This window comes from Artemia sp. Qi Xiang Cuo, chromosome 10 (assembly GCF_049724085.1).
Source record: "Artemia sp. Qi Xiang Cuo chromosome 10, ASM4972408v1, whole genome shotgun sequence".
NCBI classification, from domain to species: Eukaryota; Metazoa; Arthropoda; class Branchiopoda; order Anostraca; family Artemiidae; genus Artemia; species Artemia sp. Qi Xiang Cuo.
The window spans coordinates 70,721,712-70,747,359 of record NC_142803.1 but is presented as its reverse complement, the minus strand read 5'-3'; the positions used below and the strand labels follow the sequence as shown (position 1 = coordinate 70,747,359).

Below are 25,648 nucleotides of genomic sequence, written 5' to 3'. Positions count from 1 at the left end.
AAAAAAATGTATATATATAAATAACAACAAATAATTAGTAATGTGTAAATAATAAATACGAATGCATAAATAAGTAATACTCGTACCAATACTCAAAACAATAATGATAAATAATTCAAATCAATATTAAATAGTATTACTTAGATATCGCTTTACTTTGAACAGTTCGTGGTAACGACCTGTAAGTAAGGAACGACTCGACCCAATAGCCACTAAACTTTAAAAAACGAAACTTTCATGTCAATAGATGCATAAAAAGAATTGGCATTTTATGCTGATTGCTAATGTTTAAATTCAATAAGTTTAATGTTACTCATCAAATGCTACAAGCCTGAGAAAATTTGTTTGATGTTCGAAAAAGGAAGGAACACCCCCCAAAAAGTCGAGCGATCTTAATGAAAATTAAATAAAAAAAACAAGTTTTTTAAACTGAAAGTAAGGAGCGACATTAAAACTTAAAACGAACTGAAATTATTCCGTATATGAAAGGAGCTATCCCCTCCTCAACGCTTCGCTCTTTACGCTAAAGTTTTTTATTGTTAAAAAAAGTTGTGAGACAAACTTTAGCGTAAAGAGTAAGGCGTTGACGAAGGGACAGCCCCTTTCATATGCGGAATAATTTCTGTTCGTTTTAATTTTTAATGTTGCTCCTTACTTTCATTTAAAAAAACTTGTTTTTTTTAATTTAATTTCTGATCGTTTTTTAGTTAATGCGGCTTTTATTTTGGCTCACCGTCATTGAATAAGTAAACAAAATTTGTATAAAAATTTTACTCTTCTTTTGCTAAATGGCTGTCCCTAAATTTGGTTCTGACGTAATTTACAAATTAACTTACGTAACGAACTTCTATATTCGTATATTTTTCTTCTGGCCAAAAATACGTTGCAGATATAGTTGCAGATATGAGCTTGAAACCTATGTAATAGGGTTTTTTGATACGCTGAATCTGACAGTGAGATTTTCATTAAAATTCTTTCACTTGTAGGGGAAGTTTCCTCCCTCTTTAAAAAATTTCATGAGTAATACTAAACTTAATAAAAACTATAAATTTAGAATCAGCATTATAAGCCCAATCTTTTTATACATTTATTGGCATCAAAATTCCGTTTTTAAAGTTTCGATTACTATTGAGCCGCATCGCTTTTTTTACGTATATGTTATTAGGTATATGAAGGGGTTCTCCCCTTAGCCAATACCACCCCTACTTTCACCTCCCCTTACTTTCAGTTCAAAAACTTGTTTTTTTATATTTAATTTCTGATTAAAAAAAAAATAATGATGGGAAATCCGGCGCCCCCTTCATAGCAATGTCGCGTCCCCCATGAAAACTTCCTTCATGAAAACATCCTCCCATATAACCCCCGACCCACCCCACCCCCCACTACCAGAAAAAATTAGCCCTGAAAACGGCGGTATACTTACCAAAAACCAAAACTATATGTTAACAACGGGTAAAGTTCATAACTTTCAGCCCTCCCCATGGGGGCTTTGAGGGATTAAGTTCTGTTATTAAGCCATTCAGATAATTTGTAAATTGTTTGCGGATTTTTTTCAATGCTTAAGTTCCATGATCTTTTCGCATTGACAACACGCCCATCCTTGAAGCAATTTTAAGAAGAAAAACGTGACTAATGCAATCATAAGACTCATTTTGCTTCCTTCAGTAGGGAGCTATCGAATCCGAACTGAAACCAAAAGAATCATTCATCAGCAAAAAAAGGAAAAAAAAAAAACAATGACGAAGCACGTCTATGTGAAACATAAAGACGGTTTAAATCCTTTCTTTGTAAACGAATAAATTAAGTCAAATAAATCAAGGCTTTTAATTAAGATGAATTAATAAATGCAAGAAAAAAAACATTTACGAAATTTCAGACGGAAATTAGTCAAGTGCAAAAAAGCTTTCTGCAAAGCTATGGTGCCATAAATTGCCGTATAAAGTTAAATTCCGTTCGTTTTGCGTGTTGATACTTCACAAATTTTACTTCACCAGCTTTTACTTCACAAACTTTGTTTTTAAATTAATTTACTTTTACAATGGAATATTGGAATTCCTTAAAGAATGTGGATCGAAGTCTGGAAAGGTTGCAAAAATGAAACCCCTGAAAATGACGTCAGTTTTGCTGTGACGTCGTTTTCGAAGGGTTTCAGCTCTTTTAAAAAATTCCTGCAAATTTGTTTTCATAATAGCATTTCACTTTTGAGGCTACTGTAAATAATACTTACCATTCCTGAATCAACTGCAAATGGAAATTTTTTCTCACCAACCATTTTCTTATACAATTTCTAACTTATGGGCTGCTTTGGGTCCTTTTAGCCCCTTAAGGGCTCAAAATGGGATTCCCCCTTGAAGCAATTACTGAATTACGAAAGAGCATAAAAAAGCATCAACTGATGTGCCCACTTCCATCCTGGCTAAATTATTTCGAAAACAGCATATTTACCAATTCTTGACCGTTTTTCAAATCATTCCAGGAAATCCTCTTCCCTCCCGTCCCCCTGTAAAATTTATTCTGAAAAATGTTGCTCCCAGCGGAAAATTCTTCCGTGTAAAATTGCCCCTGCAGAAAATCCCCCCCCCCAAAAAAAAACCTATTTCTCAGTAGTAAATACTTTGTGCTATTAGTACAGGCAAACTAGCCAAAAATATGTGTCGACCCCAAACAAATTGCAACAAAAATGATTTTTATACCATATTGTAGAGAAAAAAAAAACAACTTGCCAACATATCCAAAGTTGCACATTCTAGGTCGACGCAAAACTAATTTTTTTTTTGCTTTGGATGTCAATTTTTTCAATTTTTTCTAAAAAATGAACTATCGATAAATCTTCGTTTTTCTGTATATGAAGTACCGTCCCGATGTAAAATGAAAAGCTGAGCCCAAAAATGAAAGCAAATTTATGTACAATGTACCAGAAAAAGTTTCATAATAATCAATATGTGATTCTACCCTTCTCATCATTGTGGCCTCTTTTTCACCATACTATCAGAAGACAACTATTCTGACATAGAAGGATGAGCTGAGCCTAAAATTAAATTAACCTGATGTAATTTCTACTTAAAAAAAAATGTTTCATATTCATCAATTTGCACTTTTTGATTTTCGTTTGACATGTTTCTTTTAGCACTTATTGTCCACCAATTTGTCGATTGTTGGTAAAAACAAATTGCAACAGAAATGATTTTTACATCATGTTGTAGGCGAAAAAAAGTTTAACAAAATATTCAAATTTGCACATTCTAGGTCGACGTAAAACTTTTTTTTTTCTGTAGTTTCCTAATTTTTTAGTTAGTTTTTTAATTAGTTTTAAATTTTTAATTAGTTTTAATTAGTTTAAATTTTTTAATTAGTTTTCCCACTTTCCTAACAAAAAAAGATTAAGTTCCGGTAATTGTTCGTTTTTCTTGAATTAAATTATTATTCCGATGTAAAAAGACGAGATGAGTGCGAAAATGGAGTCATCAATACGAGATTTTTACGCTTGTCGTCGTCGTGACCCCCATTTTTCTTTTACCAGACCATCTTTCGCGGGCTAAATTATCGGTTTTGAGATATAATAATTAGTTAGCCTGAATCTGATCGTCGCTGGCTCCATCACCTGATGGGTCGGCCTAAAAAAGTGATTGCAAGGTGTTTATTAGAACATCAAAAATATTAGAAAAGGGAAATCATCTATGAAACTAGTGGACATTTGAAAGACAGAATCAAACTCCGAATAGTATTTACAACTTAATCTTTTGATTTATATGTCTAGACCTCGATTTTTTCTTCATCGTTATAGCCTTGAAGTCTCGGAGTGGTAGAGCATGCTATTACTTTACATGTTTCACATGATAAAGTACAAGCTATGTCTTTATTAAAGAAGTTACTCATTGACCTACATTCTAGTAGACAGGAGCACTAGTAGACATTAGATTAGGTTAATTTGATTTTTGGGTTCAGCTCATCATTTTATGTCAGAATAGTTGCCTTCTGATAGTATTTTGAAAAAGAGGTCACAATGATGAGAAGGGTAAAATCGCATATTGATGATTATGAAACTGTTTTGGTACATTGTACGTCAAACTTGCTTTCATTTTTGGGCTCAGCTTTTCATTATTCGGTACTTCATTTACAGAAAAATGAACATTTACCGACAGTTCATTTTTTTTAGAAAAAAACTGAAAAATTGACATGAAAAGCAAAAAAAAACTAGTTTTACATTGACCTAGAATGTGCAACTTGGGATATGTTGTTCAGCTTTTTCTTCTCTGCAACATGGTGTAAAAATCATTTCTGTTGCAATTTGTTTGGGGTCAAACTCTAGTTTGCCTGTTCTATATGCAAGAAGTATTTGCAAATTCTTTTACTATGGGAAAATCTCTTATTTTACATCCCTTTCCCCAGGGACCTTGGGGGTCATTTAATTCCAAAAGGCCAAGTTATCGGACATTTCAACTATGCTGATCAAAAGGGTTGTCTCAAAATTTTGATCGGATGTCTTTGAGGTAAAGGGGCGTGAGGGAGGGGGGGGGCTTCTTACCCTTGAATCTTTTTGATTCACTAAAAGGTACTATAACTTTTGATTTCCAATCAATAATAATAATAATAATTTATTACAAACCCGCTATAAAAAAGAAGCATGAAGAAGCGGAGCAAAACAAAAGAAAAGAGAAAATAAAAACGAACACAAATCAACCGAACATAATAATCTACTAAATACAAACAAATCACACTTCAACTATCAAGCAAGAAAGTCGCTGGGAAATCAAATAATAGTGCCCTGTGTTTCACGAGAGCTTGTTTTTCAAAATTCGGCATGAACTCAACAGGATCAGGTATATGATACTTTTCTAGCAGACCAGTGTTACGGAGGTAAAGTGGCAGACCAAGCAGAAACTTTAAATATTTGCAAAAGCCTGAACGGATTCGCAACATATCCGAATTCGATAGCCAATGCCAAACGGGTGAGATGTAGTGAGCAAAGGGAAGAGCGACGGCACGATACAACCTAGCAAGGATATGCTTATTAAATTTAAACTTCAGGGCTGCAAGTCTAGCATACCCAGACCGAAAACCCGACAGAACCTGGTCAACAAATAGAGCACGCGAGCTTCTGAGGTCGCTTCCATATGTGATACCTAGGTACTTCAACTTGCGGCTTGGAAGTACTACTTGCCCTGCAACGGTAACACGGGTAGCCTCGCGACGGGCAACTTCAGACGGCGCACGCGGGGGTTCAAATACAAGAAATTCTGTTTTAGCAGGGTTAATAACCAGACCAATATTAGTATAACCTCGACTTAGGAGATCGATATTAGCTTGAAGGTTACAAAGCGATGTGCTCACCAGTAATATGTCGTCTGCGTAGCACAGTAGGCTCACATCCATACATTCAGTGTTAAAACCACCGTTAATCTTTTTTGTTACCGACGAGGTTAGTGAATTGAAGAGTACAGGGCTTAATAACCCTCTCGATCTTCTAGGATCACTGGTTCGAAACTATCACCCCTATTGAAAACAAAACAAACAAATGAACACACAGCCGTGACTTTTTTGTGGCAAAAAAAAAATGCAAATTCCACATTTTTAAAGATGGGAGCTTGAAAACTCTACAGTTTAGGGTTGTCTGATATGCTGAATCTGATGGTGTTGTGATGGTATATAGGAGCTTGAAAACTCTACAGTTTAGGGTTGTCTGATATGCTGAATCTGATGGTCCGCCACAACGTTTTCGCCGGTACCTAAGGTTCACATGTTTGGCCCTACTTTTAACAGCAACTACTACAAAGAAAGGGAGATATTGTTTGCAAGTCGGGGTTTAATAATTCCACCAGTTTGGCTAATTCGCAACAATGTAGGGGGATAAAAAAAAATATTTCACTTTTTTTTTTAAATGAAGATATAAAACATTTTTTCAGAATATAAGGAACTGCAAATGCACACACCCTTCCTCAATTGGCACTATTCCACCCCTTTACTCTTCTCTTACAGCTATAGCTCTCAAATGTTTTCCAACTCTGCACCCCTTTGATTCTCATAATACGACCTCGCACCACCATTAAAGTAGGTTACATAATTTTTTGTTAAAATACTGCTTTGTTTATGTACAATAGTATGTAATTGCATAGAAATACTCTCTAAAACGATCCCCAGGGATTTTTGTTGCACCCAGTGATCCTTTTTGCACCCCATAGGTACTTATGACGCTTGTTGGGAACGCTTTCCTTTTATGGTGCAAAACTGTAAACAATTTGCGAAACTCAGAGGTCCTTGGTAAATGTTTGAGCACAAGTCCTTTTTCATAAGTCTAGTCAAGGAAATACGTAAAGGACGTTTTGAATCATCACAATCATCATTGAATCATGGCGTCTGAAGATTTTTCATGTACCTATAAGCTTTCTGTACCCTCTCAGAGTTAGAGGGTAGGTCAGGTCCGTATGTCCGATACATATGTATTTTCTTTTACAGAATTCTTTAGTAAATTTACAAGACCTTCCGTTAATATGTCCTCCTCTAAAGGAGAGGTTACTCAGCCATCGCATAGGGACAAGATTTTGATTTTATCATATTTTTAGCCTCGCCCCAATGAAGGAGGAGGAAAATATGGAACTGGAACAGTTGTGCGAACATATCAAAAAGGATCTGAAGTCGAATTCGGTATAGAATTGACAGCAAACCATCATGGACATTTCGAATTCCGAATTTGCCAAACGGAAAATCCTAGAGAACCAGAAACGAACGAATGTTTCGATAAATATGTACTGAAAAGAGCAGATGGAGAAGGAGAAAAGTGAGCTTTTATTGTATTTATCAATAAGACAAGGGGACTAAAAGGTCCCCCTTAAGAATCGCTTTAGAATAATTAAATGACAGACAGGTTCAACAGTGGCGGTTCTGGCTTCTCCTGTACCCAGGAAAAAATCTTGATTAGCACCCCACCCCCTATCTCCTGCAAAATTTTCAGGCCAAATTTTAAGAGAATTCCTATTGAGATGAGAGGGGTTTTATTTTCAACTAATAATTACATCATACTTAACTGGCACTTACCACATTTTTTAAATAACATTATCAACCAAACGTAGAAACGATAAGAACGTGTGACGTGCTATTAAGCCACTATTGTGGCTTGACAAGCGTCTAACAACCTTTCATCATAAACCAAACTCATTCACTCTTCTTACTCTTTTCTTACCACTCAATACAATTTAACTCTCCCGAATAATAAAAAAAAAAAATTATTAACAAAATTATTTGCGAATGAAAGATCTTGCCTTAAATGGCCTTAAATCAAAATGGCTTTAAAGATCTTGAAGATTCTTAAAAGATCTAAGTGATAAATGATCTTAAGAATCTTCAAAATCTTAAATGGCCTTAAAGATCTTTAGCCGAACTGGCCTTAAATCAACGAAGCCTCCTTCATAAATCCTGGCTTAAGTTTTAAGTTCTTACCACTTAAAGGGTTACCACCCTTTTTTTCTATAATTATTAGCTCATTCAAGTTGCTGATGGCACTACGAGTCCTGTTTAAAATCACTAGCTGCTTTTTAAAAAAAGGTGGTATTTTAAAATGAGTACTTGTATTGATGTAATTGACAAATTGACAAAAATAATAATCTGTACGAATGTATTGTATTGGTCAACCTACCAACGTAATTAATTTTTAATTAAAATTAATTAAAAATTAATTTCTAACTGGAATCAGTTGGCTGTCGAGACCCGACAAAAAAATCGTATATGATCCAAAATAAATAAGGAATGATACAAAAATTATTAAATATTTTTACTAGTAAAAGAAAATCCTTTAAAGGGGAGGATGTGGGGAGGGAGAGCGAGCACTACGATGGGCCTATTTTAGGTTTTAAATGAAAGGCTTTCTCATTCTCCTCTTTTGGCACATTTTGAAATGCTTTTTGTTTCCCAGGGGCCATCGTTCCCTGGGATATGCCCATAGCGAGGGTGCATCGTACTTATTCTCCATCAAATATTAGTTTACAATAAATAAAAGAATAAAAGCAGAATAGAATAAAAAAGAAAAGCGTAATGGTAACAAATATGCCACAAGTGTTCAACCACATGCCACCAAATGTTCATCAGAGAGATGCCACAAGCCAGGCACGTATTAACATTTCTTAGGGGAGGGGAATGATAAAAAAGACAAATTTTATTTGATAATTTAATTACGAAATCACTAAAAATTTTGAAAAAAAAAACTAGAAATTGGGAGGGAGCCTAGGTCATGATGTTAACCCCCTGCGCACGTCCCTGCTACCAGTCTAATCAGGTTTCAGCACTTTGGAATTATAAATCAATAAAAAGAAATATATATATATATATATATATATATATATATATATATATATATATATATATATATATATATATATATATATATATATATATATATATATATATATATATATATATATATATATATATATATATATATATATATATATATATATATATATATATATACATATATTTGTATAACACTTAATAAGAAGGAAACATTAGGGTAATAGGGTAGTTGTCTTTATCGTCACCGTAAAAATAGGAGTTTTTATCTCCCTCATAATTTGAAAAAAAAAAAATAGTTTGATTACAGATCTAAAACCGCATGCAGGGCTACAGATTTTTAGACCTTGTATGATCTTGCGAACTAATCCTTTTTTTTTATAAAGGATTCGGATTACAAAATTTCAAGCCGGTTGCGCCATCTCATTTTAATTGAAACCAAACTTAATATTTGGCTATTCATCAGAATTTGTATCTAGTATTACTAATAGCCGAGGGATTGGTAACTCTCCATGACCTTGTTTGCATCACGGAGCGCCCGTTGTTCTGCTATGTGTAGCACACTCAGCGCCCCGCGTAGGAACACTCCTCCCTTGCTGCTTCGCGCCAAAGTATTGTACAGCGCAGTTCAGATAAGGTTTTACGCATTGTCACAGCATATATCCCTATACCTATTCTGTGGCATGGTGTACAAGGATTTTGAAATCGGACATCCCATCACTAATAACAGTATATTCCAAATGTGAGTTACATTTGAAAATCAATAATAAAATTTTTTTTACGGTAAAAAGAGTAGTATTAAGACAGGTGTCATTTTCATTATCGTAGATAGAAGAGTAGTAATCTCCTCATATAATTTGTTATCAAAATACCCGTAAAATGAGAAAACCACAAAAAAAACTAAAAACAACATTCAGCTAAGTGGCTTTAGTGCACAGTTATAATGTCCGTGACACGTGGGAATAATCCACGCATAGTAAATGAAAAAGAAAATTTGATTATTAAAATGAACATAGGTCTTACGGATAGACCAGCCCTTTTTCAAATATTTATAATCAGGGACACTTCTTAACAGAAACCTAGGGAGGCTGTCTTCAAGTTAGCCTGCTAAGGTTCTTACCTCAAAACATTCAAGTTATATGTAAAAATTAATTAGTAAAGAAAAACATGCAATAATATATATATATATATATATATATATATATATATATATATATATATATATATATATATATATATATATATATATATATATATATATATATATATATATATATATATATATATATATATATATATATATATATATATATATATATATATATATATATATATATATTAAAATGCTTTGGTGTATTGTACAAAACAATGAAGTCGGTTAAATGAAGCCTACAAATAATTTTCTTTCATTTTCATAGCTGTTCATTTCGCATGGACACTGTAAATAGTATGAACTTAATAAAACTGGGATGGTGAATGTGTAGCCTTTTTATTGTTTTAAAGTGTACACAACTAATCTATTTACAAACTTATATAGAACAAAGATTACTTTTAGCAACCATCGGGCCAAGGCAACAATGCACCTGATAAATGGCGGCTGCAAATGCAAGCCTCTAATTCTCAATAGAATATTCATTTATTAAAAAAAAAGTCCTGTTTTGTATCGATTTGAATTTATTGAAAAAAGACAAGAAATATAATAGTGAATACCAAGATCCACGGTAAAAAGCACACAAAAAGCACAAATATTTCAACATAGTCTCCCCCGCAGTGCGTATGTTTGGTGCCTTTTTCTACGTCTTGAGACCTTGAGACTTTTTCATAAAAAAATCGATTTTCGTCATTAATTATACATCATCATTCAAAAACAGTTTTAAATCTACTTTAAATAAACCAATTGCCCCCCCTGAATCTCAGTTGACATATTATTCCAAATTTGGAGAAATAAGTAACGGAGAGTGGAGCCAATAAGTTGGCTGTGGTAATTAAAAAGGCGACATACACCATCTTTGGTACTTTCCAGGGGTGCTAAAAACGGAAAAATTGTCGGCTGTGGTCACTCTGAAAAAAGAGGCTAATGGAGATAAAGGGAACATATCTTAAACAAAATTTTTATACTCTTTCAGTGGTATAGATTAAATTGAAGTGTTCCGAGCGAATTCAATATTTTTGTCATTTTATTGTGTATGTCTCCTTTTTCCTTGACAAGAAAAGGAGACAAACGCCAGGTCTCCATGTTATAGCCCATAAGATAGTCCTCTTCTGTCATTCTGAATTGAACCAAGACCTGATAAAAAAAAAACACACGACCAAGGACGTATCCCGGATTTTTTTTTTAAGGAGGGGGGGGGTACACAAAAAAAGTAAAAAGCGCATTAAAGATTTCTTTATTTCCGTTTTTGCTACGTTTTACAAGTCAAACAAATATTTCGGGGTGGGGTTCAAACCCCCTAACCTCCCCTGGATACGGCCTTGGACGCCACTTAGAGATATATATCTCTTTTTTTCTTCGTAACGGTACGAGATTGGATAATTCATACTACACCATTTGATTCCCCGTGCTGAGTGTACCCAGAACAATTACATAATTCATTTTCGACCGAAATGACATATGTCACCCTTTTAAATCACGGGCGACGTGTGGGTGGTACTCGAGCAAAAAAAATTATCGGCATTCCTAATGTTATATGAGTGAAGGGCACTATTAACACGAACGAAATGACCGAGGGCTAAAGACAATGATTATTCCAGCATGGATATGCAAAAATTGGAGTCCGGTAGTCACGGGATGCTGTGTCATTAACACTTTCAGCATAAGTTCGCAACAATTGAACGGCTTTATTCTGTGGAACTTGCAATCTTCTAAAATTCCCATAAGAAGCACGTGACAAAAAAGCACAGTACTAAGAAGTATAAAGGCTTACCATTGCATAGTATAGTGTTAGACGGGCTAATAACGGTTAATCATGCTTCAACCTCCGTGTAATACTTCAACTTCTTGCAACTTCTGCTACAATTATTGCATGTCTCATAATTATCACTGGTTATAAATTAGGTCCCATTCGGACCAAACTGTACTTTGTGGTACAAAATGGTAGAAATTAAGGGTTCGTTGTTGTACAATCTCTTTTACTACTTAAAAAATGCATTAGAGTTTAAAATTACCTTTCGAATTATGCCATTTCAGGTATTCCACAATTACTGATTCGATACGTTTTGACACATATTGATAAATAGATATTTATTCAGATATAATAAACAAACAATAAAAAAAAAGGGATATACATCGCCCACCAAGGCTCAATGGCTGGAAAAATTGTTGGGTTGCACAAAATTCTCTTTATTATGATGTGATGTCTTCTGATGCATAAAAAGTGTGATAGAGTTTTAAGTGTTCCTACTAATGAGCCCTCTTCTAATGTCCTATGGTTGCTGGTCCAGTGGCGTGAATTCACCATTTTTTTTGGGGTGGAAGGGTGGGGGGTATAATTTTCAGTATCTAGGACCAGCAACCATATCATATTTGTTGTTTTTTCAATTTCTTAGATGAAAATACCATAATTTTTCCATTTTTCCGTAAGAAAAACCAAAAAGGTTTTTTTTTTTCAAGATATAGACGGAACAGAAATATATAAGGGGAGAACAGGTTACCTCGCTCCCCTCCCTTCTTTCCAAATGATCACCACTGTGTTGATTTTGATATATTGTATTCTCATAGGAAAGGGCGGATATTTTCTTTCAAGGGTTCTCAGACATATCTAATCTACGGGTGCAATTTTCGTAAAGAACCCATCCCTTTGGTTTTTTTTCTTTTTCCTTCTTTCTTTTGGGAGTGTTTTTCCCTTTGATGTAAAGTTATAAATACATTTTTATGCTAATTAATTTAGATGGGTAACTTTAAACCTAATAAATCTTATATATTTGGAATCAGTATAAAGTTGTTTTCAAACATCAGTTTAAAAAAAAATTTTGCTACCATTTTTTACCCCCCCCCCCCCCCGTTACTTCAACGGGAAAAATATTGAACTGAGGTTCAAAAAACAGATTTTATTAATTTTAGATTAATATTGGATTTAAACTAATATCTATTTTATAAGCATTAGCATTTTGTTTATTTAATTACCGTTTACCCAGTATCATATCAGTAAATGGGTTTATTTGCTTGTGGTTCATTGATACTCTTCAAATTTATCAGCAAAGTAGAGCATATCCTCGCAAACTATAATTATAAAGTCATTATTATCCAAAATTCAAAACAACTTTACCGTTAAACTTAAGGCTTTAATTGCATCAAGAGTCAAATATTTTGAATTTCTCATTTACCTAGTTTCAGTAACATTTAAATAAATGACTAAATTTGAATTTACATAGTCGTTAAATATTTACTTGGCTTTCTCTATGGGGAGGGGGGTAGAACACATCTGTGGTAAGGTAATTTTGCCAATGAATAGGGGAGTATACATTTAAAGGGGTTAAAAACTCCTAAAACGGCTTAAATATGGTATTATATTTTTCACAATTTAGGAAATGATTGAACTAAGAACAAAGTTTGTCCTTTTCGGCCAACCGTCTAGGGCTAAACGTCCGCGTTAAGGAGATTGTCCGCGGTTGGGATGGGAGGATGTCGTAAAGAAATATTTGAAGGAAATGGGAACTTCTTGGGACAGTGTAAAGAGGAAGACTTTGAATAGATTGGGGTAGAAGAGCAGCGTGCGTAGCTGCGTTAGCCTCAGGTAGCTTGGTGCTACAGTGAGTTGTTAATAGTAATATTAGAAGAACAAAATATGTTGAAGAATGGAGGTTGGAAGAAGGAGGAATGGAAGAAAGAGGTTATCAATTGTTCAAACTATCAGATATTGTCTTATTTTATTGCCAATCCCCCGGAACAATCCTATGGACATTCCTGTAAAAGAGATATATTTCCACTTTTAATCTTTTAATAAAAGAAAAAAAATCTTTAAATAAAAGAAAATTTAAAAGAAAAGATATATTAAAATATAAAAAAAAAAAATGTATTTTAAACTGTTCATAGTAATCAACGATGAGTGAAGATTAACTGTTGTCCGTAAAAGCGAAATCCGGTTACGATAATGCCCGGAAAAGCGAAATTAAAAAATAGAAATTTGAAACAATATATATGTCAAAAGAATCTGCTGGTAAGTTTAAATTATGAATTAGGCAAACATCACCGAGGGGAGGATAATTTAATAAATAAAAACATACATATAGCTTCTTTTAAAACTGATTCTAGATACATTTTAGCATGTCAGATAACAAAAAAGGGATTTGAGCCCGCTTTCTAGAGTACCTAAAAAAACCTAAAAAAATACCTAAAAAAAGTACCTAGACATTAGAATAAAACCATTGTTTTTCTCCCCAGATGATCTTAGGTCATGGCTGAAAACTACAATTTTCTGACAATTTTCTTTTGATTGTTTTATACTTTCTTCAATGTTGCTACGTTGAATTGGAAAAATAAAAAATCAAAGCTATTTATTTAAATTTGACAACACTTTTCGTCTATTGTTGATTCTCAAAGGAAACTATACTTTCAAAGGAAAGATACACCATCGTCAGCTGTCTTATGTCTTTAGCTAATTTTTCTGCTGATTTTTTACGCTCGTTATGTTTTTTTGAATTTGGTGCTCACTACTAGCAAAGTTAAACAATGCATATCGAAGTCTTTGTCATTAATGCCCGGGCCACATTATAGTCACACTTGTCGAAAAAATCAAAATTACGCACGACTACAGCGCCAGTTACGTTCGCCGTTCGTAATTTCTCTAGTTGAACATTGTTCAACTTTCAAACATAAATTTCTTGACTGACCTATCAGAGTCAAGGTCTAAGGCATAATTTTTAAAACTAGAAAAGATGGAAACTTAGAACAGCAGTTTTTCTATCTGGGAGAGGAATCTGAGAAAAGTTAAGAAGACTTAGTATTAGTAAAGAACAGTTGGAGACAAATTACTGTTGGTGCAAACTCATCAAACTAATTTCTGGCAATTTGAATGTTTTGCTTCTTAAATACAAGTGTGACGCTAAAATCAAGAAAATTGCCTAGTCATTCATGGAATTTTGCTATCCTTATCGATAGATGTGACACGTGCATGATTTTCCCAATTTCCTAATTTTCCAAAACGTAGATGGCTGTGTATGCTTCCATTTCACCAATTCAAACACTCAGTTAATGCTTTCTTTTTCTTTACTGCTTCAAGATATAGGCTTCCTGTGTAAAAGCTTCTTATTAATTTTATAAAAGCTTCTTATTAAAATTAAACGGCCCTTGTGTTTCAGTAGTCGTTCCTTTGGGACAAAAAGTAAAACTTTAGCGTAAAGAGCGAGATATTGAGGAGGGGGCAACCCCTCTTTTATATGGAACAATTTCTGTTCGTAAGTTTAATGTTGCTCCTAACTTTCAGTTGAAAAAATTTGCTTTTTTCATTCAATTTCTGATTGTTTTTCAAATAATGTCCATAAATCCAACTCCCCCTCCATGGAAAATCCCCCCGCCGACAAATTCCTCTATGGACACTTCCTTCGACGTAAAATACCCACACCCCCTCCCCCCACACACACATAGTTTCTGGAAATGCCCTTCGAAAAACTTCTTGCGGGAGTTTGTTAGGCTACTTCTCAGTAACAAATGCTATACGTACACAATGGGCAAGTTTCATAACTTGTAGGAAGACGGAAAAATCGCAGAGAAGAGATAAACGAGGATAATAACAACCAGTGAAAAAAATAACAAAAATTTAAGATACCCTTTCACCGTTGCTTTGAAAGGGTCTTTGCTACTTTAGTTTCAGGGTTTGTTTTAAGCTTTGGGTTTTCTTTTATCTTTTGCATTTTTACCTGTATTTTTTTATTATTTGAACGGAAGACGGTCAACCGGAGGTCCTGGCCGAAATATTTGAATCATCCTCTTCGTTTTTTCACTGGCTGTTATTATCCTCGTTCCTCTCTTCTTTGCGATTTTATCGTTTTGCCATGATTAGCCAGTGTGGTCTCAGGAATTATTTATAACTTACATAGCCCTTCCCTAGGAGCTGTGTGGGGTCATATTGTCCATAAAGGCATAGTTAATAGACCTTTCAACTAAGCAGAACAAAATGGCTATCCCAAAATATCGATCGGGTGACTCCGGTAAAAAAAAGGCCGTCGGGGGGGGGGGGGCTAGTTGTTGATTTTCGGGTACTATTGAGCCGAGTCGCTCCTTACTTACAGTTCGTTAAAACGAACTGTTTGATTGAAACGCACTTTGAAAATCTGCTCTGTTTTTTTATACCGAGAAATACGTGGCTGAAAATAGTTGAAAAGGAGAAAATTTCTCTAGTTTTAAGAGTTTTAAGTTTTAAGTGTAGATCATTACCAAAGAAATATAAGAAAAAGTAATAATTGTTCTCACTCGGCGAATTAATATATACGAGACTAACGGTGATTTAAGCATCTTTTCATTTTGGTGCAAGTTTCAGCAGTTTTCTTGTTACATAATTGTTTCAGAAGAAATATAAATCCTTAGGCTATTTTCTTGAAAAGCATGGCTGGAAAAAAAGTTTCTGTGGCAGCCGTATCAAACAAGAGGTGGTATGAAATTGTAAGAGGCCTCATTAAAACTTAATTTTTATTTTTAGTACAAAACTTGTAGTTTCGGCAAAGTTTGCTCTGACCTTTGGTAGTCTAACCTTTTCAAATGACAAAAAAGGTTATAAATAGTAGGTTACATAGTAACCAAAAAAGGTTACATAGTAAAATTTTTGGTAATTTTTAGCCTGAAAAACCACCAATTTGACCTTAAACATATGTTGCTGAGGTTCCGCTCCTCGGGCATGGTTTTGGCAGCTATTAATGGCTTCAAGTCGTAAAATCTTGGTAGTGCATTGGGCAAAATACCGTGCCTCATGGTCAAACACTGGGCTGGACGGCCAGTGGGTGGACGGTGACTAAAATTAGCAATAGCAGGACCTATTTGCCCTTGCTGCTCTAAGGGGCTCCACGAAAAGGTTCTCGCCACTACCCCCAATTTCTATGATGGAAATTTTTATTCATCATCTATCTTTACAATATATTTGAAGGTTCAGCGTTCTTTTAAGTTTGTTTACACATTTCCTATCCGACTGGATTGGTGCGCTGGATTTAGGATTCTCTGTCCGAGAGGGCTAGGATTCGAATTCTAGTATATCCAATTATTTGGTTTGGGACGGGGGTCATTGGCTTGACTCAGTAAGCTCAGCCAGATTCGACCCAATTCTAATTGGGTACCTAGAGAAATCTGGGGAAGGTAAACAGGAAGGGTGTGCGAAAGTATAGGATGGTTGGCCGCCAATCCCCCCATTGGCTGAAGGGCCAAGAAACGGAGATCAGCACCACCGGTAGGGACTGTAAAACTCCAATGCCGTATTCCTTGAACTTTTTTTTTACTTTTACACATTTTAATAGATAAAATTACTTTTCAGGTGGCAGCCAGGACCTGGAAGCAACGTAGTATTCAAACCGACATTTCGATTGCCAGATGATTTAACTTGTTTAAACTGTGTCCTACAGTGGCGTTATATAGCTGGCAACAACTGGGGCATGTGTCCAGACGGTACTGGCAAGGTTGGATGCGGCACTCAGGAAGAATTCCGTGCCTGTGCTGACATTACAATCACAGACGATGGTCTACCAGATAATACCACCACCACTATTGCTCCTATTCCAAAACCAAGTACCAGAGTACCTCTTACAGGTCGCCCAAGGCCACCGTATGTGCCACCACCGAGAAGAACCAAAACTCCACCAACAACGATGACCACTGTGGCTACAACTACAGAAAATCTTACAACTTCAGAGCTGCCAGTTACTACACCTACAAATCCTGGGGTATATGAAGGATATGATCATGTGCCACATTTGGCACCTTATGTTGCTGGATTGGTTATATTAGGAGCGCTGCTTTTTACGCTATTGTTTTTCTTATGCATTATTGTCTATTTCTATAGAGGTCATGCTTATGTAAAAGCATTTATAAAAGATCATGGAAAAGAAAGAAGGTTTTGGCTAACAAAAAATGTGACATCACAATATCCGTCGTCTGTTAAGACAATAGATAAAAGCGTGCCCGTATTCACTGCACCAATTACAATCTCCCACTCAGTGGTCTCTGTCCCTCTTCACTCACCCGTTGTGGCTCCTACTGTATCAGAATCTATGCCTGCCTCACCTCCACGAAAGCTGAACTATTCTCACAGTAGGGCTAAGAAGAGGGCTCCAGAACCTCCTCCCCGTAACCCAACAACAGCACTAACTGTTTCAGATGCCAATTCTGCGAGCAATAATATTCCAAAGTACCCTGTAGCTATTAGTGAACCTATGAACGTAGCGATTAATGGTGTGAGTGTAGAACGTGACAGCCAATTGGAAATTACTGACATCTATGTGCCTCCGAGTCAATTTTATTCAGGGGATAGTACTGCTTAAACTTATGGTGATAATATTATTGTTAAGAAGTAACTAAGCAGTTTATCTGTTGTAAGTATTGTATTTGCCAGCACTCGTGGCTTGTGAAAAAAGGACTTGTTTCCTTGAAATTGATCCAATAAGATATAGAGGTCGTCTCTCTCTTATTAATATCAATAGCTTCAAAAACTTTAAGAAAACAATATAAAATTATAAAAAGGCATTAAATGCTTATAAGCATGTTGTGAAAACTCGATAGTTGACCTTGTAAACCTAATCGCATATAATTTATGATACAAAGAAAAGAAAAAAGTGGGGAGATAAAAATTGAAATAAACAAGTTTCAATTTTAGCCGAAGCCTTGACAAAATAACTTTAGCATTTAATGAACAAGTTGATACTTGCAAGTTGATACTATTAGGCTGATGCAATGTTTCAACTCTGCAGCTCAAAGTCCATGGGGGAGAAGGGGGGGGGGAGTTCCAGGTTTGAATCTACCCTGAAATGTGAAAATTATGTCTAAAATACACATTTTTTGGTTATCTAATGGATATAAGTTCCTAAAATGACATTGTTATTGCTGAATACCCTCCTTAAATGTATGACTCGAAAACCTTCCCCCTGAATTTAAATTCTGGTTGTAACTTTGATCAAGTGACAAACCAAAACTCTCAAGAAGAACTTCCACTTCTTCCATTAAATTATGCCATTTTTGATATCAATGATTGAAATTAACCTTGAAAAACAAGATTATAAGAGCTTTGTTGTTTCTCCCTAGAGAACTAGATTTTTTTTATCTAACCCAAGTAAAAGCGTGCTTGAAAAATCAATATCATTGTTACCCTGTGGGTAATGAAGGGGGGGTCGGCGGTTTAAGTATGGTTGATAGGCAATGGGGATGCTGCTGGACTTATAGCTGAACGGGAAGCCAAGATTTGTTATTTAAATAATCCAGATAAAGAAGTTAAAAAGAGTAGTTGCAAAAGCTTTCCAAATCTAGTGAATGCGGCAATACTGAATTTTATAACTTTCTTTTTAATAACTTTTTGATATTTTTTTCTTGTGTCAGTCTATGAATTTTCAACTGCTTTTGCCTGCTGTCATGGCTTTCTAACCGCATTTTAGTGAACTTGATTTTGCTTTCTTAATCTTACGCCAAATCTGACAGAAGAGGGAAAATTTTGTCAAGCTAAAACGATTGAGTTTTGTCTGGTGTGGGTGACTAAAATAGTGAAGTATATCCAGAAATTTCTTGTACTTTCCAGTCATTCTAGCTCTTTGAAGTCTTTCCAGAGATTTTCCAAAAAAGGTTTTCCTAGTAAGACAATCTAAAAGAATATCAATTCACAGAGAAATAGAGAATTTGAGTGTCGTGACTAAGAAACTTTTCTTGCTTTTTATTCACCTACAACTTCACACAAAATAACCAGTCAGGTGTTTACTAGGTTAAAATGGTTTCAGGCTTAACCAGCAGGCTCTGCCGCGTTCAGGTGGAATTTTAATCTCACGTTACTTGTCAATCCAAAAATAGGGAGTAAATCTGATTGAGTGAAATACGTCACAGAGAAGAACATGTGGAAACAAGACGCAATTTTAATTCGGAAGTCTAGGAGTGTAATTTCTATATTTTCCTTTGAACAATAATGCATATTCACCTGTACTTTACTTCCAAGAGGAATTTTTATTATTTTAAACGCGATTTTACCGTCAAGAGAAGCGATTTTTTTCATTTTAGTCAAAATAAGAAGCTAACCAAATATTCAACCAGATGAAGACATATTTTCATTGGATGATGTAGAATCCAGCTTCCAAAGTGAGTCACACACGACCTAGCTTTTTAATCAGCTTTAGATTCCAGTTTTAAAATGGACGTCATTGTCAAAGCTAGGCAGTGACAGGTCAAAGTGAAAATGCCTTCGTGTGGACGGATATTCCATTTATTCTCGGACCACCCAGTACAATTATGTTTAAAAATAAAAAACAAAATAAATAATAAAAAACAAATAATTAAACAAATAATAATAAACAAATAATAATTAAAAATAAATAAAAAACAAAATAAAGACAAGTTAAAAAGCTCCTATTGATATCCTATTTTTGGTGCGCATTCAATTATTTTTTATTTTTTTTGAAAATCTTTTGGGAAGGTTAAAAATTTCCATTTTCTTTTCAACATACTTGTCGGATTTCACTTAACGTCAAATGATCATTTCCTATGACAAAATTTACCCCCCACAGCAAGCCTGTATCCAGGGCTGGGGTTTTTTTGGGTTTGACCCCTTCCCCTCTCCTAAATTTTTATCTGAGTCGTAAAAACGTAATAAAATGCTTATAAACAAATTTTTTATGCGTTTTGTATATTTTTTTGTAATACCCGCCCTCTCCCCGAGAAAATACCCCCCCCCCCCTGAACAAAAATCTTGGATACGGCTTTGCTCCATAGTTAAAATGTGGGTTAAGTGTGCTTACTAATTTGCTTAATATTAATTTTTGTTTCACTTGTATTGTTCACTTGAACACTGTTGACTTTTTTATTTGTTTTTCTATTGTTGACTTTTTTATTTGCTAAAAAAAGGTATACACAAAAACAAAACTCAAAAAACGCATACAAAATTTGTTTATGTCCATTTTTGTTATGTTTGTACGAGTCAACAAAACATTTCGGGAGCGGTTCAAACCCCCCTAACCCCCCTCTGGGTACGGCCTTGATCATAGGCATCACATTTAGGGGTGGGGGCACGCTTTTCAACATCCAGATTAAGTTCTCTTGCATATAATTATCTTATTTTCTTTTACTATACAGTTTCAATCATCTTCTTGGTTTATAGTTTAAATGATAATTTCCATGAGACTCCGTTGAAGTTGTATGATTCAAGTCTAATACTTTGTATCGTAAAACTCTAGTATAATGAATTATTAAAAATAACAACAAAAAGTTTCAAAAAGTATTGTCTTATTTGTAGTTATTATTTTATTTCCTTCAACAAATATTATATTCAACAAATATTTTTCTATATTCAATCAGTTATTATTCAACAAATATTTTTTAGTTCAGTATTTGGTTTGATATATGAATGTTTATTTATTCGGACTTTAAAGGCTAGAATTTAATTCAGATATCATTAATGGATAGATGAGGGGGAGTTCTGACTGTCAACAGTAATCTAAAGGAGAGAAATTATTAGTTGTCAGTTGTCGTTTTGTTGGCTGTAAGCGTGAGTTGACTATACTTTGAGCCTGGGGTGAGGTATATTCTATCCTTTAAATTAAAATAAATTTCTCAGGCCGAAGTTCGGGTGTAGTTGGAACCCAAAAACTCTCCCCCAAACATTAGCACAGAACTGTTCTTGAGTCATCAATATTGCTTGATAGGGAGAGTTAGAGAGATAGAGAGATGCGAAAGAGATATATCTGCTTTCTCTAATATTTTACTTGTTCTTGTAGAAATATTTCAACCAAATCGCTAGACGTATTATTAATATATTTTGTTTTGTATATATCCTTAATAATGGAAGCTGTTTGACAGCACTTTTGTGTGTTACATTTTTCAAAGCGCAAAACTTGTGTTTCAAATTATCGACTATTAGTTTTTACATTAGTTAAGTCTCTTGAAAGTTGTGAGAAAGTGTCACCTACTTTCTGACTAAGACTTGACCTGACGTTACTTTTTCTTTTTAGCTTGAGGTGGAGATGAGGTGCAAACTTTTGTTAAAGTTAAAAACGAATTCCTAAAACTTTAAAGAAAGTTTGAGTATTTTTGCAATCCAAAACATTTCCTCCTTAGGTCTTATGGTACAAAACTGTTTTTAGCCATTCCATTATACATTGGGGTGGGAACAGGGTACATAATTATCCAGGAACGTCGTTTCGGGGGGAGGGCAAGGGGGCAGTTTCCCTCAATAATTTGGAGAAAAAATTATTATTATATAGCCCATGCCCCTTGACTATGTGTCAAGGGGCATGTTCAGCCAAGTTCAGCCAAAATTAGAGCATATTCGTGACACTTATCCTGTTAAATCGTATTTGACAGAACTTTCGTGTTTAAAATATTCCAAAGCACCAATTTTCTATTTAAAATTAACGACTACGAACACCAATTTTTATATTCGGGTAAATAATATATTCTTAAATGATGCTCTCATTTGCCCAGAGACATATAGCAAGTCAAATAAAACAAAAGGGACAAGATTTACGTATGCCTAAGTACTATAGCCTCTGGTATTCAATACAATTGCACAGTTTCCCCGTCTGAATTTTCCAACAAACTGAACCCTCTTCTTACTTAACAATACTTAACAAGTGAATCAGTGGCTACCTAGGCCGTATCCAGGGGTGGGACTAGGGGATTGGAACCCTCCCCCTCCCGAAATGTTTGTCTGACTCGTAAAACGTAACAAAAATAAATATAAACAAATTTTGTATGCGTTTTTGAGTTTTTTTGTGTGTCTAGAATGTTCAAAAGGCGTTATCTACTTAATGACTAAGACTTGACCTGACTGGCTCTTTTCCTCTTTAGACGCGGCCGTTTTTTCAACGATTCAGTATTATTGGCGTACTTCGTTTCGTCGGACGGATTATCAGAACTCTTGGCTACTCGTTTTTTGGCTAAGTTGGCACTTATTGGCTCAATTTAATGCTCCCTGTTTTAGTGGTTCTCAGATTTGCTTGTTGGCCATTGTCACGATAAAATGATAACTAATTAATTTTAATTAGTGAGCTGCAATTCCATTTTACTTCGACTTGACTTCAAATCGAATGCTTCGATTTAGTGACCATCCTGAAAAGTAAAGGACTGTTAGAGACATCTTTTTCTGAAGCGAAAGAGATCAAATTGGCTGCTCTAATTCAAAAGGCGTTATGTAAGACATTGACGAAGGGGGTATTTATAATCCAATCTATTAGACGAAGTATGTTGCATCGATAGATCTAATTCTGGCTATTATACATTTCTCGTTCTCGTTTTTTCCAGTTTTACTATTCTCGTTTAAAATTTATTTATAACGTTTAAAATTTAAGACGGGCAATATATTACCTTTTGAATTAGCGCAAGAGGAATAGTAAAGACATTGTTTTGGGACTTTGACAATTCCTATGCTACTTTGATCAACTGACGTGACAAAAATCAATTGTAATCCTAGATTTCTCTGTGATAGCTATTTATAAGTTACGTTGTGAAAATACTTTAGTTTGTACAGATAGAAAATTTTGCTGGTTTTAAGTTGTGTGCAGATTCCAATGCATTATTTTGTAATTAAACGTTTTTCTCTAATTATACGAAGATTATGTAAACAATTTTTCTATATTATTTTTGGTGTAGGTCAAATGGGGAAGGTAAGTGGACGGTTTCAATTGACGGTAAGTGGATACAGTGGTTAAGTGGACGGTAAGTGGAAAGTATGTGGTTTCAATGCCTCTCTCCAGCAAATAATACTGCATGTCACTACTTAATACTCGTTTTCTTATGCTAATTTGAAATAAAAATAGTTTCTTCACAATTTCATTGGTTCATTGGCTATATATTTGTCCATACACCCTCAGTGAAGGTCCATCTGAGGATCTGGTGCCCCAATCCATCAAGGATACAATAGGAACGTATGGACACATAGCTAGTTTTGATTACCTACAGGAGAGTCTATAACTCAAGGTTGGGTTCAAACCCTGGAGGTCCCTAAGACCTGAAATTTTAGAGGATCCCCCCCCTCCCCAGAACAGTCCTTGTTTTATCGAATCAAGTACACTAGGGATCCGATCCCAAATGTAGGTCGCTTATTTAAATTATACAATTCTGGATGAAGACCCGTAATCAAATAATTGGTCTGGGGGAGGGGAGGGCGAGGGACTGGGGACACTTGTTCAACTATATATACAAGTGCCAGTGACTCCTTACTTAAACTAGATTTTTATTATTTAAGAGCACAGATCTTCATAATCAAATCAATCTGGATTGGAAGGGAATACACCCCTCTTCCCTTCCTTCTGGATGTTTCTCCTTCCGAATCCTTCTGGATATTTGATGATATGAACACTAAGGAGAAAGATTTTCCTACCAACCCAGCTGTGATGTAAATGGTGACAGTTCTTCTCGATGGCGACAATTGCTCGATGAAAAAATACTACTAATTTTGATAATTTTTATGTTAGGAATACATTGCTGTTAGACATTTCAACTATTATGCAAAGGTTCTGAAATGTCACATCCATTTCGTTTCTACTAGGTTTCTACTTCTCTTGATGAATAAAGAAGACCAGCGCCCAGCCAGCAGCTCGTGAAGTTTCTAACTCGTAAATAGGCCCAAATCTGACATAAATTAAAGCTGGGATTTGAGAAAGACTGATCAAAACATAAATGTTTGCGGTCAACAATGATCTCTCCAGTGGCACGCCCCTGCTGCTATTTTTTGTCCCCGCACTGCCGACCTTCCCTTATCGGCGCGGCTCCGGGGTCTACTTGTGTAACAGAAACCTCAAAGCAAAAATATACAAATATAAGGCAGCGTCATTCAGCCAGGGGGCTGGAGCCCGCCCCCTGCCCCCCTTATGGGCGCCCATGGTAGACAGTGACAGGGTGAAGGGAGCCATTATTAATAGACATATGAAAAGGAGAAATAAATCTGACTTTAATGGTTTTTGACGTCCTATTTTCTTTGTTCAAATGACAATAAACCAATCAATAAAACGAATAATGAGTTTTTATGAATCATCTTGACAGGCATTTATATCATGACTTTAAAAAACAAACGTATTACAACAATGCTGAAAAAGTAAAGATTCTAACTTGTGTCTTACCGAATGATATTACCTAATATTTGTAGAATACTGAAAAACTGAGTACGGTGGTTTGGTTGTACGAGGGTTCAGTTGCGCATGGGTTCAGTTGCACAGGGGTTCAGTCACATGGTGGTTCAGTCGCACGGGGATTCAGCTTCAAGGGGGGTCAATTTCACATGGGCTCAGTTACACGAGGGATTAGTTACTCGAGGGTTAAGTTGCCTGGGGGTTCAGTCACAGGGGGGTTGAGTTGCAAGGGGGCTCAGTTACAGGGGTTCAGTTACACGGTGGTTCAGTTGCAATGGAACCGTCTACCAGCGTCATAGCTTCCCGGAAGGTAGTTACCCTTCCAAAATTTCAGCTTTAAATAAGCCCTAGACAATAATAAATGATGATCTTTACTTTCAACATCAATAACAGCACTCCTGTGTACCCTAATTCAGAAAGACAGGGTTTGAGAGAAACTTGTGGGAATCTTTCTTGCTATTAAATAAAAAAAAACAAGTTTTTTTTTAACTGAAAGTAAGGAACGACGTTAAAACTTAAAACGAACAGAAATTATTCCGTATATGAAAGGGACTGTCCCCCCTTAACGCCTCTATCTTTACGCTAAAGTTTTTTATTGTTAAAAAAAAAAAAAAAATAGAGTTGTGAGAAAGTCAAACTTTAGCGTAAAGAGCGAGGCGAGCCCTTTAATATACGGAATAATTTCTATTCGTTTTAAGTTTTAACGTCGTTCCTTACTTTCAGTTAAAAAAACTTGTTTTTTTTATTTAATTTTTGAACGTTTTTGAATTAATGCAGGTTTTGATTTTGGATCACCATACATGAATAATCACAACAAAATTTGCTTATTAATTTTACTTTTATTTGGTTAAATGGCTTTCTCGAAACTTAATTTTAATTTTATTAAAATTAACTTAAGTTTAATTTTATTTACGAACGTTTTTATTAGCAATAAATATACGTAACTTACGAATTAACCTACGTAAAGAACTTCTATATTCATATATTTTTAATACGTATATTAGGGAGTTTTCCCCCTAGTCGATACCTTGCTCTTTAAGCTAAAGTTTAATTTTGTTCCAATTATTTAAAAATGACCGCTTAATCACAAAGGCCGTTAATTAGAATAAATAGCTCTTATGAAAGTACTAAAAAA

At 35.0% G+C, this 25,648-nt stretch overlaps 1 protein-coding gene across 1 annotated transcript in view; it reads left to right on the top strand.

The window, feature by feature from the left end:
• LOC148948116 (uncharacterized) overlaps positions 1–23,004 on the top strand; it is a 57,751-nt gene extending 34,747 nt beyond the window's left edge. The window contains exons 3-4 of the mRNA XM_089095698.1: positions 6,561–6,775; positions 16,737–23,004. Of these exons, the coding sequence (XP_088951824.1) occupies positions 6,561–6,775; positions 16,737–17,739 (1,218 nt within the window). The 3' untranslated portion in view covers positions 17,740–23,004. The remainder of the gene's footprint in view (positions 1–6,560; positions 6,776–16,736) is intronic.
• Positions 23,005–25,648: the final 2,644 nt, after the last annotated feature.